This window comes from Haematobia irritans, chromosome 1 (genome assembly GCF_050003625.1).
Source record: "Haematobia irritans isolate KBUSLIRL chromosome 1, ASM5000362v1, whole genome shotgun sequence".
NCBI classification, from domain to species: domain Eukaryota; kingdom Metazoa; phylum Arthropoda; class Insecta; order Diptera; family Muscidae; genus Haematobia; species Haematobia irritans.
The window spans coordinates 155,026,597-155,047,626 of NC_134397.1; the positions used below are offsets into that span (position 1 = coordinate 155,026,597).

General features: G+C 25.9%; 1 protein-coding gene across 1 annotated transcript in view; it reads right to left on the bottom strand.

The window, feature by feature from the left end:
- The window catches only part of LOC142232670 (uncharacterized), a 29,867-nt gene extending 21,461 nt beyond the window's left edge, over positions 1-8,406 (bottom strand). Inside the window, exon 1 of the mRNA XM_075303318.1 lies at positions 6,862-8,406. Coding sequence (XP_075159433.1) covers positions 6,862-7,091 — 230 coding nt within the window. The 5' untranslated portion in view covers positions 7,092-8,406. The remainder of the gene's footprint in view (positions 1-6,861) is intronic.
- Between the last annotated feature and the right edge of the window lie 12,624 nt (positions 8,407-21,030).

Genomic DNA, 21,030 nt, shown 5'->3' on the forward strand with positions numbered 1-21,030 from the left:
ATTGAAGACTGTAGCGTGATTACAACAGACAGACAGACGGACAGACGGACATCGTTATATCGTCTTAGAATTTCTCCCTGATCAAGAATATATATACTTTATATAGTCGGAAATCGATATTTCGATGTGTTACAAACGGAATGACAAACTTATTATACCCCCGTCACCATTCTATGGTGGTGGGTATAAAAATAGGAAAAAACCAAGTTATAAAAAATTTAATTAAAATAACTTCCTGGGATGTTAAAATAAAGAACATCATTGGGAGTGCATCTTCTGGAAGTGCTTTTAAAGTTGTGCTTTTGGAAGAACTTCCAAATTTTTTTGCTGGGAAATTCAACACACCTAATTGTGGTTCTGAAACCCCTACGAAATTTAAATCCCAAATCGGAGGGCTGGTTTATAAGAGGTCACATATCAAACTCTGTACCGATACACAATATTTTCAGAACACCTATTTACGGTCCTAAAAACCTCTAGATTTAATATTTCAAGCAAAGTGGATAAAAACTACGGTTTCAAGAAGAATTAAAATCGGGAGATCAGCCTATATGGAGGCTATAGCAAATCATAGACCGATACACACCATATAAGGCGCACCTGTTTGTGGTTCTAACATATCTTTAGATTTCAAACAAATCGGACAGTTTCTAGACGCCCAATAAATAAAATAGGGAGATCGGTCTATATATGGGGGGTTATACCAAAACATCGACAGATAGGCACCATTTTCGACATGCCTATTTGTGGTCCTAAAAAAGCTCTAGATTTCCAATTCCAGGCAAATTGGATAGAAACTACGAGCCCAAGAAGTAAAATCGGAAGATCGGTGTATATGGGGGATATAACAAAACATGGACCGATACACACCGTATTCGGCACACATATTTGTAGCCCTAAAATAGCTCTTGATTATATTGCATCTATTGTCTTTAGGCATATTGGTCAACTAAAACAGCTGTAAGTGTATGCGACCTATTACGGATATCAGAAAAGGAGCACAGCTATCGAGGTTCTCCACAAACATGCCAAGCAAGATTGGTAGAATTCTTGATGTTTTGGTAAATTTTGCATAATATACCTCTCACACCAAGATGTACCTAAATTTTCTACAGAAATTCAGTTTTGACAAACTTTTCTATAGAAATAACATTTTTGACAAAATTTTCTATAGAAATAAAATTTTGACAAAATTTTACTTAAATTTTCTATAGAAATTTAGTTTTGACTAACTTTTCTATAAAAATAAAATTTTTACAAAATTTTATATACAAATAGAATTTTGAGAAAATTGTCTATAGAAATAAATTTTTGACAAAATTTTTATAGAAATAAAATTTGTACAAAATTTTCTATAGAAATAAAATTTTGACAAAATTTTCTATAGGAATAAAATTTCGACAACTAGTTTCTATAGAAATAAAATTTTGACAACAAGTTTCTATAGAAATAAAATTTTGACAAAATTTTCTATAGAAATAAAATTTTGACAAAATTTTCTATAGAAATAAAATGTTGACAAAATTTTCTATAGATATAAAATTTTGCAAAATTTTCTATAGAAATAAAATTTAGAGAAAATTGTCTATAGAAATAAAATTTTGACAAAATATTCTATAGAAATAAAATTTTGACAAAATTTTCTATAGAAATAAATACTGACAAAATTTTCTATAGAAATAAAATATTGACAAAATTTTCTAAAGAAATAAAATTTTACAAAATTTTACTTAAATTTTCTATAGAAATACAAATTTGACAAAATTTTCTATAGAAATAAAATTTTGACAAATTTTTCTATAGAAATAACACTTTGACCAAATTGAAATAAAATTTGACCAAATTTTCTATAGAAATAAAATCTTAAAAAAATTTTCTATAGAAATAAAATTTTGACAAAATATTCTATACAAATAAAATTTTGACAACATTTTCTATAGAAATAAAATATTGACAAAATTTTCTATAGAAATAAAATATTGGCAAAATTTTCTATAGAAATAAAATTTTGACAAAATTTTCTATAGAAATAAAATTTTGACAAAATTTTCTATAGAAATAAAATTTTGACAAAATTTTCTATAGAAACAAAATATTGACAAAATTTTCTATAGAAATAAAATTTTACAAAATTTTACTTAAATTTTCTATAGAAATGCAGTTTTAACAAACTTTTCTATAGAAATAAAATTTTTATTAAATGTTGACAAAATTTTCTGTAGAAATAAAAGTTTCACAAAATTCTCTATAGAAATAAAATTTTTACAAATTTTTCTATAAAAATTAAATTTTGACAAAATTTTCTATAAAAATAAAATTTTTATAAAATTAAATAAAATGTTGACCAAATTTTCTATACAAATAAAATTTCGACAAAATATTTTATAGAAATCAGAAAAGGAGCACAGCTACAGAGGTTCTCCACAAACTTATCAAGCCACATTGGTAGAATTCTTGATGTTTTGGTAAATGTTGTACAATATACCTCAAGATGTACTTAAAGTTTTTTATGGAAATGCAGTTTTGACCAACTTTTCTATAGAAATAAAATTTTGACAATATTTTTTATAGCAATAAAGTTTTTTTTCGTTTTGTTTGTTATTGTTGGCTTCTCTTCAATCGTTATTGTTGTGTTTGATGCATTGACTAAACTACAAGTGTAGCTTAACCAACAGAGGAAAAGTACGATTGAAGAGAAGCCAACAATAACAAACAAAACGAATGAAGATAGAGGAAGCACGCTCAAAAACAAACCCAGTCAACTATATTCAAATCGATGATTTGAGTTTGACAAAGGAAAAGAGATATGCTTGCAAATTTGTTTAGTTAGTAGCCGACTATCAAACCCTTTTTCGGAAGGTTCAAGTGTAATTCACTTTGGGTTGAGTGAATTACCCGAATTTATTCTGATAATTGGTTGATAGTTTTGCTGCAAGTAGAGGATGCTGATGAGGAATGTGGTAATTCCGAAACAGCTGTACATCCAACCATTTTGCAGTCTATAGGACTTTGCCCAAATAAATTTGACAAGCATACTTTTCCTCTGTTGGTTAAGCTACACTTGTAGTTTAGTCAATGCATGGCTTTAAGCTGAGATCAAAAACAACAATAGCAATAAAGTTTTGACAAATTTTTTTATAGAAATAGGATTTAGACAAAATTTTCTATAGAAATTAAATTTTGACAAAATTTTCTATAGAAATAAAATCTTGACAATATTTGCTACAGGAATAAAATATTGACTAACTTTTCTATAAAAATAAAATTTTACAAAATTTTATATAGAAATAAAATTTTGATAAAATTATTTATTGAAATAAAATTTCGATAAAATGTTTATAGAAATAAAACTTTGACCAAGTTTTCTATAGAAATACAATTTTTACCAAATTTTCTAAAGAAAAAGGATTTTGACAAAATTTTCTATAGAAATAAAATTTTGACAAAATTTTCTATAGAAATAAAATTTTGACAAAATTTTCTATAGAAATAAAATTTTGACAGAATTTTCTATAGAAATAAAATTTTGACAAAATTTTCTATAGAAATAACATTTTGACAAAATTTACTATAGAAATAAAATTTTGACAAAATTTTCTATAGAAATAAAATTTTCTATAGAAATACAATTTTACAAAATTTTACTAAATTTTCTATAGAAATTCAGTTTTGACTAACTTTTCAATAAAAATAAAATTTTGACAAAATTTTCTATCGAAATAAAATGTTGACAACAATTTACTATAGAAATAAAATATTGACAAAATTTTACTTAAATTTTCTATAGAAATGCAGTTTTGACCAACTTTTCTATAAAAATAAAATTTTGACAAAATTTTCTATCGAAATAAAATTTTGACAACAATGTGCAATAGAAATAAAATGTTGACAAAATTTTCTATAGAAATAAAATTTTACCAAATTTTACTTAAATTTTCTATAGAAATTCAGTTTTGACTAACTTTTCTATAAAAATAAAATTTTGACAAAATTTTATATAGAAATAAAATTTTGACAAAATTTTCTATAGAAATAAAATATTCACAAAATTTTACTTAAATTTTCTATAGAAATTCAGTTTTGACCAACTTTTCTATAAAAATAAAATTTTGACAAAATTTTCTATCGAAATAAAATTTTGACAACAATGTGCTATAGAAATAAAATGTTGACAAAATTTTCTATAGAAATAAAATTTTACAAAATTTTACTTAAATTTTCTAAAGAAATGCAGTTTTGACTAACTTTTCTATAGAAATAAAATGTTGACAAAAATTTCTATAGAAATAAAATTTTGACAAAATTTTACTTAAATTTTCTATAGAAATACAGTTTTGACTAACTTTTCTATAAAAATAAAATTTTTACAAAATTTTATATAGAAATAAAATGTTGACAAATGTTTCTATAGAAATAAAACTTTGACAAAATTTTCTATAGAAATAAAATTTTGATAAAATTATTTATAGAAATAAAATTTTGAACAAATTCTCTATAGAAAGAAAATGTTGATAAAATATTTTTTAGAAATCAGAAAAGGAGCACAGCTACAGAGGTTCTCCACAAACTTGCCAAACCACATTGGTAGAATTCTTGATGTTTTGGTAAATGTTGCACAATATACCTCAAGATGTACTTAAATTTTCAATGGAAATGCAATTTTGACCAACTTTTCTATAGAAATAAAATTTTGACAAAATTTTTTATAGCAATAAAATTTTGACAAAATTTTCTATAGCAATAAAATTTTGACAAAATTTTCTATAGAAATATAATTTTGACAAAATTTCCTATAGAAATAAAATTTTGCAAAATTTTTTATAGAAATAAAATTTTGACAGAATTTTCTATAGGAATAAAATTTTGACCAAATTTGCTATAGAAATAAATTTTCCAGAAAATAAAATTCTGAGAAATTTTGTATAGAAGTAAAACTTTTTTAAAATTAACTGACTTAAATTTTCGAAGTGTAAAATGTGTTGTAGTTCACCAAACCCAAAGTGAACCACATTGGTTGGTTAAGCTACTCTTGTGGTTTAGTCAACGCAATGATCAAAACAACAAATATGAAAAAAAAATTTCGATAAAATATTTTATAGAAATCAGAGAAGGAGCACAGCTACAGAGGTTCCCCACAAGCTTGCCAATCCAGATTCTTGGTGTTTTGGTAAATTTTGCACAATATACCTCAAGGTGTACTTAAATTTTCTATGGAAATTCAGTTTTGGCAAACTTTTCTATAGAAATAAAATGTTGACAAAATTTCTTATAACAATAAAATTTTGACAAAAATTTTTATAGAAATAAAATTTTGACAAAATTTTGCTTACATTTTCAATAGAAATGCAGGTTTGACTAACTTTTCTATAAAAATAAAATTTTTACAAAATTTTATATATAAATAAAATTTTGACAAATGTTTCTATAGAAATAAAATGTTGACAAAATTTGTTATAACAATAAAATTTTGACAAAATTTTTTATAGAAATAAAATTTTGACAAAATTTTTTATAGAAATAAAATTTTGACAAAATTATCTATAGAAATAAAATTTTGAGAAAATTTTCTATAGAAATAAAATTTGCACAAAATTTTCTATAGAAATAAAATTTTGACAAAATTTTTTATAGCAATAAAATTTTGAAAAAATTTTTTATAGCAATAAAATTTTGACAACATTTGCTATGGAAATAAAATGTTGACAAAATTTTTTATAGAAATACAATTTTGACAACATTTGCTATGGAAATAAAATGTTGACAAAATTTTTTATAGATATAAAATTTTGACAAAATGTTTTATAGAAATAAAATTTGGACAAAATCTTTTATAGCAATAAAATTTTGACAACATTTGCTATGGAAATAAAATGTTGACAAAATTTTTTATAGAAATAAAATTGTAACAAAATTTTCTATAGAAATAAGGTTTGAGAAAATTTTCTATGGAAATAAAATTTTGGGAAAATTTTCTATAGAAATAAAATTTTGGGAAAATTTTCCATAGAAATAAAATTTTCACAAAATTTTCTATAGAAATAGATTTTTGAGAAATTTTTCCATAGAAATACATTTTTGAGAAAATTTTCTATAAAAATAAAATTCTGAGAAAATTTTCTGTAGAAGTATTTTTTTTTTAAATTAGCCTATTTAAAGTGTAAAAAGTGTTGCTAAATTTGGTCCAGATATATAAAATTTTGGGAAAATTTTCTATAGAAATAAAATTTTGGGAAATTTTTCCATAGAAATAAAATTTTCACAAAATTTTCTATAGAAATAGATTTTTGAGAAAATTTTCCATAGAAATAATTTTTTGAGAAAATTTGCTATAAAAATAAAATTCTGAGAAAATTTTCTGTAGAAGTATTTTTTTTTAAATTAGCCTATTTAAAGTGTTGTTAAATTTGGTCCAGATATATATGTATATGGAAATTGAATTAAAAAATATGTATCATGAAGGTTTTAAATGCTAAATGCTATATGTGAAGAAAAATGCCTAAAATTTTGTTTTAAATATTTTCTTTGATTCATTTAAAATTCTGTTTTTGTCATGAAAATTTTGTTCCCTTTCATGACATTATAGGAAATTTTTGTTTTTTTTTTTTGTTTTTTTTTTTTGCCACGAAAGCGAAAGCAAGCAAACAAACCTCGTGGAATGAGATTATGCAAATTCAGATGCTACCTTAATTATTCCATGTCAAAGTGAAATAGACAAACAAGAAACTGAAATAATCTACATCAAATAATGTGGGCGGTAGAAGGAATAGTGGGGGTACACTCAACATCCTCCCGGCATTATCCATAGACAATATTTCTATCATTATCCTTTGTCCTGTATGGAAAAAACATTGTCATACTCACTGTTTTTCTTTGCGATGCTGGCGTTTCCTCTTGAATGCCTTTTTGACACGCAGCAATAAGAATGCAGCCCTATCAACTGACAAAGTGGTTGAACTCTTCTTGGCAGCTGGAAGTGGTGGTGGAGGTGGTGAAATACCGCCGCTGGTACTTGCAGATCCAGGAGCAACTGCCGTGGCTGATGGCGAAGCATGCGTTGTACATGTGGGATGGGTGGCGACAACATTATCCATATTTTTTGTGTGGTTTCTCTCTAGCACTGTGTGTCAATGTCAATGTAGAGCTGAATGGTGGTAATTGACTATGCCCCAAAGCAGACTGGAATGGCGGAAGAGCGAAGAAAAGTCGTAGTAAAATTCAAGTTTTTGGTTGGTTTTGAAAGCACCAAAGGGAATCCTTTATGGAAGGATATGATAAAGCGGGCGATATGGATCACCGAGAGATGGTCTATTTAGAAAGTTTTTAGTAAGAATTTCATCTTCATCAGCAGCATTGTTTCAATGTCTTTGGAAAGTGCATTATCAACCAGCACTAGACTCAAGAGGATTCAGTTGACATTGTCTCTGTGGTGGTGTTAGGTTAGGTTGATGTTGTGTTTTTGTCTAAGGACTAAGAAATTCTCATACAATGAAAGTCACTGAGAGAAAACTCTCTCTCTCTCTCTCTCTCTCTCTTTCAATATCAAGGGGAGACGATGAGGATTACAACGATTTTTATTCAATTTTCCAGTTTTATAGTTCAAATTACAGCTATTAGTATATGCCTGCTGGTTAGTGAAGATTGTCTCTCACTCTTCTGCTCTCCAAGTTAGTGAGTAAATGATTTTGCTCTGTTGTCCAAAGGTCCTTGGAGTTCAATGTGGAAAAATTGTGGCAAAAATGTATGATGACCCAAACCCCGGCCAGCTATGAACGTGGTTGAATGAATGAATGGCAAAATGAATGCTAGTTGACCGAATGGTCTCTTGGATGGATTGTAGATGGATGGATGGACAGATACTTTTGGTAAACTTTAGTTGTATATTTTTGCTGAAGCTGAAGCAGCAACGTATTGGCCTCAACTCGAGATGACTTTGTGGTCCTTAGCCGGTGGTTTTGAGCAATAACTTTGTCTTTTGGTCAACCAATAGAGGTTTCAATGGTGTTGATTGCTTGGAAATTTCAGTTTATTTTAGTTTCCGGCTATTTCCTCTTGTTATTATGGGGCTGTTATACTCAACACTATTGACTTTCATCTCAGTAGGCCAAGGGAGTCCGAAAGGATGCTCTTTTTTTAATTCAATGTCATTGGGATCGTTGTAGTTTTGTGTCGTTTTTTATGCTCTCTACACAATCTAATAGGAGATTTCCTATATTTAGTTTCGTTAGTTAGAAGCCAGTTCTTTTAAATTGCCTTGTTAATATTTTGTTATTTTTGTTACATATATTTTAACCGAATTTTTTTTATTATGCTCCTTGGCGGAGGGAGCATGGAAACCCATCAATAGTCATTCAGTTTCGTTGTTTGTTTTATTTTTGGTAATGGAATGTTTTCGAGCTGAATCTTATCCTTCTGTTGGTTACTGTAAGAGAAAGAGAGAGAGAATAAAAAATTGTAATGGAAAGATTTATATAAAAATGTTACAAAAGATTTTTTTCTTTTAATAATTAAATAGAAATCTAAATATTTAATTTGTTTTTTCCCCCTGTTTGTGAAATGCTTATTTGAAAGGTTAATTTATAAATATTATTGTCCATTATGGAATTGTGATTGTTATTGTTGCCGTTAACCATTATATCCCACCAAAATGAATTTATAATGAATGCCAAAGGAACAAAAAATTAGGGACAAAAGGATGATAATATTATGTTCATCTCTGGCAAGTTTTTTAATGTTCATACAATTATTACACATTTTTTTTTGCGGAAAAATTTGTGGAAATCTTTATCCCTAATTAGAGGAGATTAAGGTATTCATTTGAAGATTTTTTATACCGTCCAGCAAAATATCCACTACACTGTAAAAAAGTTAAAAAGAAAATTGAACTTTTGGCAAGGCAAATTAAAATGCGGTATTATTTAAAATTATTGAGAATTTATTCCGAAAAAATTGTTCAATCCATGTATTGACTAAAGCTGGTCACTACACACAAATATTATAGATGACAGTCCTCTCGAGCCCCAAGGGATGATGGGATTTCAGTCACTTTTGGCAGGCCTGATAGAATGAAAAGGATAGCAAATCGTCGCATTTGTGGTCCATGTGATCAAAAGCGCAAAGCAATCTAAGGTGCTGGCCGTGCTAACGCCAAAACATCTGGGAACACTGGGAGTTGGGTACCTGTCCAAACTTTGAGTACCTGACCAAACTCCTCAATTTGTTTGGGAATGATTCCAATCCCCACGAAAAACAAAAAATACAAAAATGTCCTCCCAAAAATGTTCTTTATTTTAACTACGCAGGAAGTCCTATTGAATCAATTTTTATACCCTTCACCACTACTGTGGTACAGGGTATAATAAGTTTGTGCATTTGTATGTAACGCCAAGAAGGAAAAGTCTGAGACCCATCGTTTAGTATACCGATCGTCTTAGAATTAAATTCTGAGTCGATTTAGCGATGTCCGTCTGGCTGTCTGTCTGTTTGTTGATGTATTTTTGTGTGCAAAGTACAGCTCGCAGTTTTAGTCCGATTGTCCTAAAATTTGGTATATGGTCCTGTTTCGGCTCAAAGACGATCCCTATTGATTTTGGAAAAAATCGGTTCAGATTTAGATATAGCTGCCATATATATTTTTCACCGATCTGGTCATAATTGGCGTGTATATTAACCGATCTTCCTCAAATTCCGTACATCCGAATATTTTATGAGTCTCGAAAAACTTGCAAAATATCAGCCAAATCGGTTCAGATTTAGATATAGCTCCCATATATAGCTTTCGCCCGATTTACACTCAAATGACCACAGAGGCCAATTTTTTGCTCCGATTTAGTTGAAATTTTGCACAGGGAGTAGAATTAGCATTGTAGCTATGCGTGTCAAATTTGGTTGAAATCGGTTCAGATTTACATATAGCTCCCATATATAGCTTTCGCCCGATTTACACTCAAATGACCACAGAGGCCAATTTTTTGCTCCGATTTAGTTGAAATTCTGCACAGGGAGTATAATTAGCATTGTAGCTATGCGTGCTAAATTTGGTTGAAATCGGTTCAGATTTAGATATAGCTCCCATATATAGCTTTCGCCCGATTTACACTCATATAACCACAGAGGCCAATTTTTTGCTCCGATTTAGTTGAAATTTTGCACAGGGAGTAGAATTAGCATTGTAGCTATGCGTGCCAAATTTGGTTGAAATCGGTTCAGATTTAGATATATCTCTCATATATAGCTTTCGCCCGATTTACACTCATATGACCGTAGAGGCCAATTTTTAACTCCGATTTAGTTGAAATTTTGCACAGGGAGTAGAATTAGCATTGTAGCTATGCATGCCAAATTTGGTTGAAATCGGTTCAGATTTAGATATAGCTCCCATATATATGTTTTTCTGATTTCGACAAAAATGGTCAAAATACCAACATTTTCCTTGTAAAATCGCCACTGCTTAGTCGAAAAGTTGTAAAAATGACTCTAATTTTCCTAAACTTCTAATGCATATATATCGAGCGATAAATCATAAATAAACTTTTGCGAAGTTTTCTTAAAATTGCTCCAGATTTAAATGTTTCCCATATTTTTTTAATAACATTGTGTTCCACCCTAGTGCATTAGCCGACTTAAATTTTGAGTCTATAGATTTTGTAGAAGTCTATCAAATTCTGTCCAAATCGAGTGATATTTAAATGTATGTATTTGGGACATACCTTTATATTTAGCCCCAACACATTTGACGGATGTGATATGGTATCGAAAATTTAGATCTACAAAGTGGTGCAGGGTATAATATAGTCGGCCCCGCCCGACTTTAGACTTTCCTTACTTGTTTATATCTCGTTTTAGTCATATTTTTATACCCTAGGATATACATTATATATATCCTATATCATTCGAAATATTGGTCTAAGACCCCATAAAGTATATTTAGCGATGTCCGTCCGTATGTCTGCCCGTCCGTCTGTGGAAATCACGTTAACTTCCGAACGAAACAAGCTATAAACTTAAAACTTGGCATAAGTAGTTGTTATTGATGTAGGTCGGATGGTATTGCAAATGGTCCATATCGGACAACATTTAGGTATAGCCCCCATATAAAGCGATCCCCCAGATTTCTCTTGCAGACGCTCTTGGAAGAACAAATTATATCAGATCTGGTTAAAATTTGGTACGTGATGTTAGTATTTGCCGTCTAACAATAATGCAAAAATTGGTTCATATCGGTCTATAATTATATATAGCCCCATATAAACCGATCCCCAGGTTCGACCTCCGAGCCTATTGGAGGAGAAGACTATTATTTCTATAGAAAATTTTGTCAAAATTTTAATTCTATTGAAAATTTTATTTCTATAGAAAAATTTGTCAAAATTTTATTTCTATAGAAAATGTTATTTCTTAAAAAAATTTTGTCAAAATTTATATTTCTATAGAAAATTTTGTCAAAATTGTATTTCTATAGAAAATATTGTCAAAATTTTATTTCTATAAAAAATTTTGTTAAAATTTTACTTTTATAAAAAATTTTAGTTCTTTTGTCAAAATTTACATTTCTACAGAAAATGTTGTCAAAATTCTATAGAATTTTTTTTTCAAAATTTTATTTCTATAGAAAATTTTGTCAAAAGTTTATTTCTATAGAAAATTTTGCAAAAATTTTATTTCTATAGAAATTTTTCTCAAAATCTTTTTTTCTCTGGAAAATTTGAGTACTTCTTAATTGGAGAGAAATATCTACCAAACATCAAGAATTCTACCAATCTAACAAAGAGTAAGAAATCTGTCATTTTTAGTGGAATTGGACCAACTGTGCCAACCGTGTTGATAATTGTATATAGCCCCCATATAATAAAGGGTGATTCTTTTGAGGTTAGGATTTTCATGCATTAGTATTTGACAGATCACGTGGGATTTCAGACATGGTGTCAAAGAGAAAGATGCTCAGTATGCTTTGACATTTCATCATGAATAGACTTACTAACGAGCAACGCTTGCAAATCATTGAATTTTATTACCAAAATCAGTGGCAGAAAATCCGCTTTTTTATCGACAAATTTTGTTCAGCGATGAGGCTCATTTCTGGTTGAATGGCTACGTAAATAAGCAAAATTGCTGCATTTGGAGTGAAGAGCAACCAGAAGCCGTTCAAGAACTGCCCATGCATCCCGAAAAATGCACTGTTTGGTGTGGTTTGTACGCTGGTGGAATCATTGGACCGTATTTTTTCAAAGATGCTGTTGGACGCAACGTTACGGTGAATGGCGATCGCTATCGTTCGATGCTAACAAACTTTTTGTTGCCAAAAATGGAAGAACTGAACTTGGTTGACATGTGGTTTCAACAAGATGGCGCTACATGCCACACAGCTCGCGATTCTATGGCCATTTTGAGGGAAAACTTCGGAGAACAATTCATCTCAAGAAATGGACCGGTAAGTTGGCCACCAAGATCATGCGATTTGACGCCTTTAGACTATTTTTTGTGGGGCTACGTCAAGTCTAAAGTCTACAGAAATAAGCCAGCAACTATTCCAGCTTTGGAAGACAACATTTCCGAAGAAATTCGGGCTATTCCGGCCGAAATGCTCGAAAAAGTTGCCCAAAATGGACTTTCCGAATGGACCACCTAAGACGCAGCCGCGGTCAACATTTAAATGAAATTATCTTCAAAAAGTAAATGTCATGGACCAATCTAACGTTTCAAATAAAGAACCGATGAGATTTTGCAAATTTTATGCGTTTTTTTTTTTTTAAAGTTATCAAGCTCTTAACAAATCACCCTTTAATTTAATTTTATTTCTATAGAAAATTTTATTTCCTTAGAAAATTTTGTCAAAACTTTATTTCTTTAAAAAATTATGCCAAAATTAATATTTTGTAAGAAAAATTTGTCAAAATTCTATTTCTATAGAAGAAAGTTGTCAAAATTTTATTTCTTTAGAAAATGTTGTCAAAATTTTATTTCTATAGAAAAAAGTTGTCAACATTTTATTTCTTTAGAAAATTTTGTCAAAATTTTATTTGTATAGAAAATTTTGTCAAAATTTTATTTGTATTGAAAATTTTGTCAAAATTTTATTTGTATAGAAAATTTTGTCAAAATTTTATTTCTATAGAAAATTTTTTCAAAATTTTATGTCTATTGAAAATTTTGTCAAAATTTTATTTCTATTGAAAATTTTGTCAAAATTTTATTTCTATTGAAAATTTTTTCAAAGTTTTATTTCTGTACAAAATTTTGTCAAAATTTATATTTCTATAAAAATTTTTTTCAAAATTTTATTTCTGTAGAAAATTTTAGTTCCATAGAAAATTTTGTCAAAATTTTATTTCTTTAGAAAATTTTGTAAAAATTTATATTTCTATAGAAAATTTTGTCAAAATTTTTTTCTTTAGGGAATTTTGTCAAAATTTTATTTGTATAGAAAATTATGTCAAAACTTTATTTCTATAGGTAATTTGGAAGAAATTGTACACACAAAAAAAATTTTTTCTGATTCAATCACGAAATTAATTGATCCAATTAATTTTTTAATTGAAATGTCTTCAATCACGAAAATGATAGTATCAACCACAGTTTTAATTGGGCATAGAAAAAATTCTTGATTAAAAAATTAATTGATTTCATTGCCATATTTCAATTAATTTTTTAATTGATTCAATTAAAAATTTAATTGATGTTGATTGCAAAACTCAATTAATTTATTAATTAAAAAAAGGTAACTATTTTCAATTAAATTCTGAATTGGCTTAGAATTTTTATTTGGATTAACAATTGATTGTTTGAAAAAAAAAATAATTAAAAATTTAAAAAAATGTTCATCATCATCATAAACTGACTTAGTCTTCCGAATTTGATTAAAAGTTAATTGTATCAATTAACTTTTTAATTAAAAATTTTAAAATTTTCAATCATTGACTTAATTAACTTAATGTTTCTATCTTGATTAAAAACTTAATTGTACCAATTAATTTATTAATTGAAAAAAATTTCAAATTCAATTAACTTTTTAATTGGAAATATTTTGGTGATATTTTTTTCTGTGTATTACTATACAAAATTTTGTCAAAATTTCATTTTTATAGAATAAAGTTGTCAAAATTTTATTTGTTTAGAAATAGAAAATTTAGAAAATTTGGTCAAAATTTTATTTCTATTGAAAAAAGTTGTCATAATTTAATTTCTTTAGAAAATTTTGTCAAAAATTTTATTTCTATAGAAAAAAGTTGTCATAATTTTATTTCTTTAGAAAAATTTTTCAAAATTTTATTTCTATAGAAAATTTTGTCAAAATTTTATTTCTATAGGAAATTTGGAAGACATTTTCATACTATACAAAATTTTGTCAAAATTTTATTACTACAGAAAAAAGTTGTAAAAATTTTAATAATTGTAAAATTAGATATAATGCATTTGGACGTTGATTGCCTGTTTCGGTATCAGGCTAACATGAAAAATAATAAGCAACGAAGAGCCCGTCGTAAAACTAGGAAAACACTATTAATGTACGCGTTAGAATTGTTGTTGTCTCCTTGAAACCAGTTTCTGTAAGTTGTCACATGTTGTTGTTGACTGTAGAAACAAAAAGCATCGATTGTTCACCACTTAGGTGAATTCAAACAAATAGCTTCTAAAAATCAATTTCGTGTTGTTGCATTACTGCAGTAACAAACCGAAATTAAAATAAGATTAAGGGACTTGTAGTGATATGAAAAGATGATGTACAGTGGGAGTAAAGATGATTCAATTTGTAAGAGGAAAATTCCTAGATGTTTTCTCCATAATGAGTTAGCATAAAGGGCCCAAAATTGAGTTATCTATCCCAGCCAGATCTATACTAAAGGCTGTGGAAAGGTTTATTCGCCCGAACCGAAACATGTACAGTCTAGGCGTGTATAGATTTGTATCTGGCGTTTTCTTTTCAATGACTCTATTAATCAAGTTCCTTAATCTAAATTTGTCCATAAAGCTCGATTAATATTTGTAAAATTAGATAAAATTTTATTTCTTTAGAAAATTTTGTCAAAATTTTATTTCTATATTATTAGTATAGAAAATTTTGTCAAAATTTTATTTCTATAGAAAATTTTGTCAAAATTTTATTTCTATAGAAAATTTTGTCAAAATTTTATGAGGATAGAAAATTTTGTCAAAATTTTGTTTCTATAGGAAATTTGGTCAAAATTTTATTTCTATAGAAAACTTTGTCAAAATTTTTTTTCTATAAAAATTTTTGTCAAAATTTTATTTCTAAAGAAAATTTTGTCAAAATTTTATATCTATAGAAAATTTTGTCAAAATTTTATTTCTATAGAAAACTTTGTCAAAATTTTATTTCTATAGAAAATTTTGTCAAAATTTTGTTTCTATAGGAAATTTGGTAAAAATTTTATTATTATACAAAAATTTGTCAAAATTTTTATTTCTATAAAAATTTTTGTCAAAATTTTATTTCTATAGAAAATTTTGTCAAAATTTTATATCTATAGAAAATTTTGTCAAAATTTTATTTCTATAGAAAATTTTGTCAAAATTTTATTTCTATAGAAAATGTTGTCAAAATTTTATTTCTATAGAAAATTTTGTCAAAATTTTATTTCTATAGAAAATTTAGTCAAAATTTTATTTCTATAGAAAATTTTGTCAAAATTTTATTTCTTTAGAAAATTTTGTTAGTATAGAAAATTTTGTCAAAATTTTATTTCTATAGAAAATTTTGTTTCTATAGAAAATTTTGTCAAAATTTTGTTTCTATAGAAAATTTTGTCAAAATTTTATTTCTATAGGAAATTTGGTCGAAATTTTATTACTATACAAAAGTTTGTCAAATTTTTTTTCTATAAAAAATTTTGTCAAAATTTTATTTCTATAAAAGATTGTCAAAATTTTTTTTCTATAAAAAATTTTGTCAAAATTTTATTTCTATAGAAAATTTTGTCAAGAGTTTATTTCTATAGAAAATTTTGTCAAAATTTTATTTCTATAGAAAATTTTGTCAAAACTTTGTTTCTATAGAAAATTTTGTCAAAATTTTGTTTCTATAGGAAATTTGGTCGAAATTTTATTACTATACAAAAGTTTGTCAAAATTTTTTTTCTATAAAAAATTTTGTCAAAATTTTATTTCTATAAGAGTTTGTCAAAATTTTATTTCTATAGAAAATTTTGTCAAAATTTTATTTCTATAGAAAATTTTGTCAACATTTTATATCTATAGAAAATTTTGTCAAAATTTTATTTCTATAGAAAATTTTGTCAAAATTTTATTTCTATAGAAAATTTTGTCAAAATTTTATATCTATAGAAAATTTTGTCAAAATTTTATTTCTATAGAAAATTTTGTCAAAATTTTATTTCTATAGAAAATGTTGTCAAAATTTTGTTTCTATAGAAAATTTTGTCAAAATTTTGTTTCTATAGGAAATTTGGTCGAAATTTTATTACTTTACAAAAGTTTGTCCAAATTTTTTTTCTATAAAAAATTTTGTCAAAATTTTATTTCTATAAAAGTTTGTCAAAATTGTTTTTCTATAAAAAAGTTTGTCAAAATTTTATTTCTATAGAAAATTTTGTTAAAATTTTATTTCTTTAGAAAATTTTGTTAGTATAGAAAATTTTGTCAAAATTTTATTTCTATAGAAAATTTGGTTTCTATAGAAAATTTAGTCAAAATTTTATTTCTATAGAAAATTTTGTCAAAATTTTATTTCTTTAGAAAATTTTGTTAGTATAGAAAATTTTGTCAAAATTTTATTTCTATAGAAAATTTTGTTTCTATAGAAAATTTTGTCAAAATTTTGTTTCTATAGAAAATTTTGTCAAAATTTTATTTCTATAGGAAATTTGGTCGAAATTTTATTACTATACAAAAGTTTGTCAAATTTTTTTTCTATAAAAAATTTTGTCAAAATTTTATTTCTATAAAAGATTGTCAAAATTTTTTTTCTATAAAAAATTTTGTCAAAATTTTATTTCTATAGAAAATTTTGTCAAGAGTTTATTTCTATAGAAAATTTTGTCAAAATTTTATTTCTATAGAAAATTTTGTCAAAACTTTGTTTCTATAGAAAATTTTGTCAAAATTTTGTTTCTATAGGAAATTTGGTCGAAATTTTATTACTATACAAAAGTTTGTCAAAATTTTTTTTCTATAAAAAATTTTGTCAAAATTTTATTTCTATAAGAGTTTGTCAAAATTTTATTTCTATAGAAAATTTTGTCAAAATTTTATTTCTATAGAAAATTTTGTCAACATTTTATATCTATAGAAAATTTTGTCAAAATTTTATTTCTATAGAAAATTTTGTCAAAATTTTATTTCTATAGAAAATTTTGTCAAAATTTTATATCTATAGAAAATTTTGTCAAAATTTTATTTCTATAGAAAATTTTGTCAAAATTTTATTTCTATAGAAAATGTTGTCAAAATTTTGTTTCTATAGAAAATTTTGTCAAAATTTTGTTTCTATAGGAAATTTGGTCGAAATTTTATTACTTTACAAAAGTTTGTCCAAATTTTTTTTCTATAAAAAATTTTGTCAAAATTTTATTTCTATAAAAGTTTGTCAAAATTGTTTTTCTATAAAAAATTTTGTCAAAATTTTATTTCTATAGAAAATTTTGTTAAAATTTTATTTCTATAGAAAATTTTGTCAACATTTTATATCTATAGAAAATTTAGTCAAAATTTTATTTCTATAGAAAATTTTGTCAAAATTTTGTTAGTATAGAAATTTTGTCAAAATTTTATTTCTATAGAAAATATTGTCAAAATTTTATTTCTATAGAAAATTTTGTCAAAATTTTATTTCTATAGAAAATTTTGTCAAAATTGTATTTCTATAGATTTTTTTTTTTTAATTTTATTTCTATAGAAAATTTTTTCAAAATTTTATTTCTATAGAAAATTTTGTCAAAATTTTATTTCTATAGAAAATTTTGTCAACATTTTATATCTATAGAAAATTTTGTCAAAATTTGATTTCTATAGAAATTTTTGTCAAAATTTTATTTCTATAGAAAATTTTGTCAACATTTTATATCTATAGAAAATTTTGTCAAAATTTTATTTCTATAGAAAATTTTGTCAAAATTTTGTTAGTATAGAAATTTTGTCAAAATTTTATTTCTATAGAAAATTTTGTCAAAATTTTATTTCTATAGAAAATTTTGTCAAAATTTTATTTCTATAGAAAATTTTGTCAAAATTGTATTTCTATAAATTTTTTTTTTAATTTTATTTCTATAGAAAATTTTTTCAAAATTTTATTTCTATAGAAAATTTTGTCAAAATTTTATTTCTATAGAAAATTTTGTCAACATTTTATATCTATAGAAAATTTTTTCAAAATTTTATTTCTATAGAAAATTTTGTCAACATTTTATATCTATAGAAAATTTTGTCAAAATTTGATTTCTATAGAAATTTTTGTCAAAATTTTATTTCTATAGAAAATTTTGTCAAAATTTTATATCTATAGAAAATTTTGTCAACATTTTATTTCTATAGAAAATTTTGTCAAAATTTTAGTTCTAAAGAATTTTTTTAATTTTATTTCTATTGAAATTTTTTTCAAAATTTTATTTCTATAGGAAATTTTGTCAAAATTTTATTTCTACAGAAAATTTTGTCAAAATTTTATTAGTATAGAAAATTTTGTCAAAATTTTGTTTCTATAGGAAACTTGGTCGAAATTTTATTATTATACAAAAGTTTGCGAAAATTTTATTTCTATAGAATTTTTTTCAAAATTTTATTTCTTTAGAAAATTTTGTCAAAATTTTATTTCTATAGACAATTTTGTCAAAATTTTATTTCTATAGAAAATTTTGTCAAAATTTTATTTCTATTGAAAATTTTGTCAAAATTTTATTTCTATTGAAAATTTTGTGAAAAATTTATTTGTATAGAAATTTTTTTCAAAATTTTATTTTTTTAGTATAGAAATTTTTGTCAAAATTTTATTTCTATAGAAAATTTTGTCAAAATTTTATTTGTATAGAAAATTTTGTTAAAATTTTATTTCTATAGAAAATTTTCTCAAAATTTTATTTCTATAGAAAATTTTGTCAAAATTTTTTTTTACGGAAAATTTAAGTACCTCTTAGTTGAAGAGAAATATTTTTCAAAATCTATCAAAACATAACAAACGGTAAGAAATCTGCCATTTGTGGTAGAATTCTACCAACTGTGGCAACCGTGTTCATAATTGTATATAGCCCCCATATAAAGCGAGCACCATATTTCAATTCTGGCTCTCTAATTACCGCGCAAAAGTTCATATGTGTTCGTGATTATTTGTAGACTACACTACATTAAAAAAAAATGCCGTAGTTAAACTAATGCTACAATTAACTTATTTTTATTGCAAAAAAGTTAAAAAGTACAAAAGGGCATTAAATTTTCGTGGTTTTAACAACGCTGAAATTGAAATCTCAAAAAGTTGAGTACAATTTAGTTCAATTTTCGTACGAGTTAGTTTATTCTTCCTATAAAATATGCCAGGCCGAACCCTCGGCCGTATATTCTTCTTATGATTTAAATTATGTATTTTCTTGAATTTAAAACTTTCAAAATTTATTTGTGCTTATACATATATAGCTTAAATAATTTTACTTTTTTGTTTCACAGAACAATCGTACAGTAAAATACATGTGTATCCTTAAAGCAAGGAATCGCTAGAAAAAAAACAATACCCTTGATAATAGACGCAATAATTTATTTTTGCCATAGTCATCTGAAGTTTTTCTACACGGTATACCATTCCATTTTCAATATTGAAAAAAAACTCAAGCGTTTCAACAAACGTCTGTCTAGTATGTAACACCAAGGCAGCCTATCTTTATCGTAATCATAATCGGTATCCTTCTCCTACCCACTCCCACCACCCCCTCTCAACTAAGGGGCCGAATGGGCAGGAGAATCTTGTTTTTGCTTAAGCTTACATTTTCTACTATAAGGGCTATGGAATATTCTAACCCACAAATAGCCTATAAGGAAATTTATGGTTTATGTATCTTTCCTTTGGATTTTCATTTACTATTCATAAGCAGCAGGCATCTATTGGAATATACTTCGTTATGGTGTAGGCTACCATAGTCAATTTTCATCTTTGAATATAAATATAATTCAAGGTTTCCGTTGTTTTGTAGATTCATATATATCTCATAGAATACTACTAAGGAAACCAAAGTACAATTGATCCATGATATGGGGGAGAAGGGAAGAATATGTGGTTTTTTCCTTCTTCTTCTTCATGAGCGTCTATAATAAGGAATTAGATTTCCTTTAATACCTTTATACTTAATGTGTTGGAGAATGAAAACTAGATAGCTTGTAAAAATGATGTTATACCCTCGCATATGATGAGGGAAAATATGAAAATATTGTCCTTCAAGATGTCCTTGAAAGTTAAGTTATTTTAATAAATTTAAATAAATTTAAATCAGCCTAAACTGATAAAAATATACTGAGCTAATATTAAAGACGATGTTACCTAAATTTTAGGACACGAAATGTCCACAACATTAAGAACATTCTGATGCCAGTAAGATGGACCTGGGAGAATGGGACCTTAGAACAGATACCAGAGTGAAATAACTGATACACCAATGGATCGTAGATGGGCGAAAGGACGCGAATGGGCGTATATGAATATGGGCCAACCTTCGAATTCCTATTCCGATTACTGGACCGAAGCATAATCAATATCTTTCACTTGAAGAGGGCTTGTCTGTGGGATTTAAAATATAAAAAAGTTTAAATGCGTAAAACCACACAATCTATGTTATAGATTTTAATATAAATTTAAATTTATTTTAAATCCATTTTAAAAAAAATTAGCATGCGCAATTTTCATAACATTAAGGACAAATTTCTTTAAAATAATGAAATTTTAATTAAAATAAAGTTTATAATCTTTGCTTCAAATTTTTTTCTAATTTTAGGTCACAAATTTTGGAAATTTCCGTGCTTCCGTTAAAGCCGTATGTCTTTGAACTAAGGCAAATTTTCCTTAAAGTGAAGTAACACATT